This window comes from Myotis davidii, unplaced genomic scaffold (assembly GCF_000327345.1).
Source record: "Myotis davidii unplaced genomic scaffold, ASM32734v1 scaffold1069, whole genome shotgun sequence".
In the NCBI taxonomy this organism is placed as follows: domain Eukaryota; kingdom Metazoa; phylum Chordata; class Mammalia; order Chiroptera; family Vespertilionidae; genus Myotis; species Myotis davidii.
In genome coordinates this window covers 2,486,043-2,491,157 of record NW_006300018.1, presented here as the reverse complement: position 1 = coordinate 2,491,157, position 5,115 = coordinate 2,486,043, and the positions used below count along the sequence as shown (strand labels likewise).

The 5,115-nt window shown below is 43.3% G+C and overlaps 1 protein-coding gene across 1 annotated transcript in view; it reads right to left on the bottom strand.

The window, feature by feature from the left end:
- Positions 1-824, bottom strand: part of DNAAF2 (dynein, axonemal, assembly factor 2) — a 7,000-nt gene extending 6,176 nt beyond the window's left edge. Inside the window, exon 1 of the mRNA XM_006776101.2 lies at positions 5-824. Coding sequence (XP_006776164.1) covers positions 5-295 — 291 coding nt within the window. The 5' untranslated portion in view covers positions 296-824. The remainder of the gene's footprint in view (positions 1-4) is intronic.
- Between the last annotated feature and the right edge of the window lie 4,291 nt (positions 825-5,115).

The window sequence follows — 5,115 nt, the reverse complement described above, 5'->3', positions numbered from 1 at the left end:
CTACCAGCGCGTTGCTGCACACGTTCACGTAGCAGCGCCGCGCCCCGTCCAGGCTAGTGCGCAGCACGTGGCCGGGCTCCGGGTGCACGAACTGCACCTCCACTCCGCGCTCACGCTCCAGCGCGGTGATCTCCGCTTCGTAGCGCCGCCGGTTCTCGGGGTCCGTGAGCTCCTCGGCGTACTCGGAAAACATTCGCCGGAACTCGGGGTCCTGAAAGGCGGAGGTGAGCCGCTGGACCTCCTCTCCGCTCAGATCCAAGTCCTCCAGCGGCGAAGAGGCCGCCGCCTTGTCCATGCTGCTCCTCGGTCCCTAGCCCTCAGCCGCCTGAGAGAATGGGACGCGCCTTGGAGTCCCAGGCCAAGGCCAGTAAGCGGCCGAGGTCAGCAACTGTCAGAGAATTGTGCTTGGGCCGCGTGCTTATTGCCATGGTGACGCCAACCACGCGCAGGAGGAGGCGGCAAGGAATTGGAATGGGTTGGGGGAAGTGCCAGAAATAGCGTCTCAGTTGTTCCAAACTAACCAACTACTCTACAGTCTTTGTATTTTAGATTCCTGTGCCACGGCGCAGTTACTTTTGCACTAGGAAAACTTTAAATAATTGTCATAATTTCCAGCATATATATCATCTACACAGTTCATAACACTTAAGTGCAGAACTGATCCCCATTTCACAGAAAAGAAATGGGACCTGAGAAGTTACCTAACCAGGGTCATGCAGCTCGTGTATTCACAAGCTGGGATTCATACCTTTGTTTATGTTTTTTTCACTTAACTAAACTAATATTTCAATCTTCTGAATATTTTTTTGTAATGTATTTTTTATTTCAGAGAAGAAGGGAGACGGAGAGATAGAAATATCAGTGATGAGAGGGAATCATTGATTGGCTGCCTCCTGCACGTCCCCTATAGGGGATGGAGCCTGCAACCCAGGCATGTGCCCTTGGCCTGGAATTAAGCCCAGGACCCTTCAGTCTGCAGGCCGTCACTCTATCCACTGAGCCAAACCGGCTGGTAATCTTCTGAATATTTTACCATACAGTTTGCTCTGTAACTCTCATTTGAAGCGAGAGATATGGGCAAGCTATTAGTAAGTACCTAATGATCAACAAACGTATTAGACTTCATTAATAAAAATGCAAGTATAAGATACCACATCACCTATCAAAATGGCAAAGTTGTTTTTGTTTTTACAGTTACTGTATCCTTTGGGTCATGGTAGAACTTAGTAAAACCTTTCTAGAGCATAGTTTGGTAGCTGTATAAAAAGCTTTTAAACCGGTTGAGGGTTAATGGGGGGGGGGAGGGGGATAAGGAAACATTTGTAACACCTTAACTAAAAAAAAAAAAAAAAAGCTTTTAACCCCTAGCCAGTTTGGTCAGTGGATAGAGCATCGACCTGTGGACTAAAGAGTCCCAGATTCGATTCTGGTCAAGAGCACATGCCCAGGTTTCGGGCTTGATCCCCAGTGGGGAGTGTGCAGGAGGCAGCTAATCAATGATCATCTCTCATCAATATTTCTATCTCTCCCTCTTCCTTCCTCTCAGAAATTAATAAAAAATATATATTTTAAAAAAGGTTTATACTTACTTGATCTAGAATTCTAACCCTAAAACATGCTCTAGAGAACTCTTCTTATGATTCTAAAGCAGGGGTGGGCAAACTTTTTGACTCGAGGGCCACAATGGGTTCTTAAACTGGCCCGGAGGGCCGGAACAAAAGCATGGATGGAGTGTTTGTGTGAACGAATATAAATTCAAAGTAAACATCATTGCATAAAAGGGTATGGTCTTTTTTTTTTTTTTAGTTCATTTCAAACGGGCCGGATCCGTGGGCCGTAGTTTCCCCACGGCTGTTCTAAAGGTTTGGGAAGAATCTAAAGAATTCAACAGTGGGACTGGCTGAGCAAATTTTGGTACAGCCATACAATGGGATTCTTTGCAGCCACTCAGAGTAATGTAATAGAAGAGTATCTGTTGACAAGAGTAGTTACTAATTAGTAGTTGTTAAACCCAGTGATTATTTTCCTGTTTTCGTTGAAACTCACCAACATTTCACACAATTGATGTCATTATCTCAGTAACAAAACACTTTCCAGACTTCTCTCCTACCTTACCAGACATTTAACACTGCTTTGCAGGTGTTTACCTCTGTTCAGCTTATAAGTGGAAATGCATCATGCGTCAAGGCTGGGTCCCCATCTCCTCCATGTACACTCTCTCCTTCACAAATTTACACTCATAAATACCAGACTTACATAGCAGGTTCTAAACTCCAAATTCCTATAGCCAGTTGCCCATTTAAGGTCTCCACTTGAATGATTTAATGCTTAACTTCTTAAAGCTTGAAATGACCAAAAACAGAACTCTGGACCCTTTCCGCACTGAATCTTATGATCTCTTGACAGCATTCAAAGCGGTTGACTGCCCCCTTGGAACACATTTCTCTTGGTTTGCAGAATTTCATGCTCTCCCATTTTCTTCTTCCTGTTCTTGTGCCCCATCTGCCAGTTCTCTAAATGTGGGAGTCACCCAAGGCTTATTCATCAGCCTTCTTCTCTAATCATACTTCTTCCAAGACGATGAAAGCCCGCAGCTTTAAATGCCATCTATGTTCAGATTCATTCAACAGAATTGGACACTGGTTGCACCTATTGTATAGGTAGATGAGTAACTATGGCAGTGTTCTAGGTACAAGAACAAAACAAAATCATTATGCCCCAAACATGTAAAGCAACTGGCACACTTGTATGCTGGAAGCGTCTATTGGGTCAATCACTATGGAAACTTGCTGTTAAATATAATGTATATTTTATGACTAAGAAATTCTGTTTCTAGCAAAAGACTAGATTTTGTATATTCATAACAGCATTATTTGTAATAGACAAATAGTGGAAATTACCCATATTCCCATCAATAATAGAATGGATATATAAAATGTATATATTTACAATGGACATGAGTAAACAATGTAGATGAATATCACTAACATAATGTGAGAAACCAGATATAAAATACATACTGTATGATTCTCTTCTATAATAGACAAAACTTGGCAAAATCTGTTAAAAGTCAGGCTAGTGGTTGTCTTAAAAAATATATATATACACATATATATAGTAAATAGTAATTCATAAATAGTTGTTGAACAAATAACCATGGCAAAATGTAGAATGTTCTACAAGTGAATTAATAGAGAGCACAGGGGTGGAAGAGGAGGCCCATATGTTTTAATGACGCTTATATCTTCTCAGCCATTCACTTCCAGGGATTGGAACACCTCCCAAGAGATTCACTGCAGTCATCTCTAGGTGTTAGAATTGTGGGTGGTTTTAATAATTTTGTTACTAGTTTTGAGTATGTTCCAATGTTTCAACAGCAAAATTTTTTCATTTGTGTAATAAAAGTAAAATGGTAATGATCATAATATATCATGACTGTAGCTGAAGATTAGGCAGGTGAATGGAGTGAAGGGGAAAGTCTTAATGACAGCGTAATCCCAGTGGTCCTTGCGGTCATAGGTATGTCACACCCAAGCATTGCCACCAGTTTATTCTGTCTCCAGTCTCAAGGTCATTTTTGTCTCTGATATTCCATGGCAACATCTTGAGGCAAGACTTGTGATTGAAGGGTATTCCTCATGGCTCCCATACACACCCTCTTTTTCAGGAAGTTACCTGAGAATGTCCTCCAGCTAAGCAAAGAAAAGCTTTTAATATATTTTTATTGATTTCAAAGAAGGGAGAGAGATAGAAACATCAATGATGAGAAAGAATCATCAATCTGCTGCCTCCTGCATGCCCCACACGGGATCAAGCCATTCTATTTATATATCCATTCTATTATGCAGTCCATGCATGTACCCCAACTGGAGTTGAACTGTGACCTCCTGGTTCATAGGTCAATGCTCAACCACTGAGCCATGCCAGCAAGGCATAATTGTCCTTTTGAGGGCGAGTGGAGTGTTGTGATTGGAGAGGAGAAGTGAGCTTCTGGGGTGAGGGTAACATTCCATTTCTTAATTCTGGTAACAAGGTTTGCAGTTTGTAAAAATTTATTAAGCTGTATTGTACACTGACAATGGGATTTTTATGTAGGTACTAGAGGCCCAGTGCACGAAATTCGTGCATGCGGGGGCGGGGGGCTCAGCCTTGCTTGCACCCTCTGGCAGTCTGGGAGCCCTCTGGGGATGTCCAACTGACAGCGGGTGGGGCGGGGTGGGAGTGGGGTAGCAGGCCTAAGCTGGCAATAGGACATCCTTAGTGCCACTTGCCAGCCATGACCCCGGCTTAGGGCTTCTGGAGCACACTGACAACCAGGGGGCAGCTCCTGTGTTGAGCGTCTGCCCCCTGGTGGTCACTACACATCATAGCGACCAGTCGTCCCGCCGTTCAGTCAATTTGCATATTAGCCTTTTATTATATAGGATATCATACTTCACTTTAAACGTTTTTCAATGTGCTTTTATTTAAATATATTGGCTTTTTAATTGAATTTTAGAGAGGAAGAGAGATATAGAAACATTGATGAGATGAGAGAGAAACATCATTGATGGGCATGCTCTCTACTGGGGATCAAGCCGGAAACCTGGTACCCTGACCAGGAATCAAATTGGTGACCTCTTGGTTCTTGGGTCGATGCTCAACCACTGAGCCACACCGGCCGGGCTAAACGTCTCTTCCTTTCCCTCTCTCTCTCCTCTCCTCTCTTTCTTCTTTCCCCTCCATTTCTCCCCTCTCCTACCCTTCCCCTTCTTTCATTTTCATAATTTTTTAAATCCTCAATATTTTCCTGTAGATTTTCAGAGAGAGTGGAAGAGAGAGGTAAAGAGAGAAATAACAATGTGAGAGAAACACATCAATTAGTTGCCTCCTGCACAAGCCTTGACCAGGACCCGGACCAGGGAGGAGCCAGCCTATAATCGAGGTAAGTGCCCTTGAATTGAACCCGGGACTGGCTGATGCTCTGTCCACTGAGCCAAATCATCAAGGGCGGGGCTAAATGTTTTTCAATGTGTTTTTTTTTAATTAAATCTTTATTGTTCAGATTATTACAGTTGTTTCTCTTTTTTCCCCCCCGTATCTCCCCACCTGGTTCTCCCATCCCACCCCTCTCCC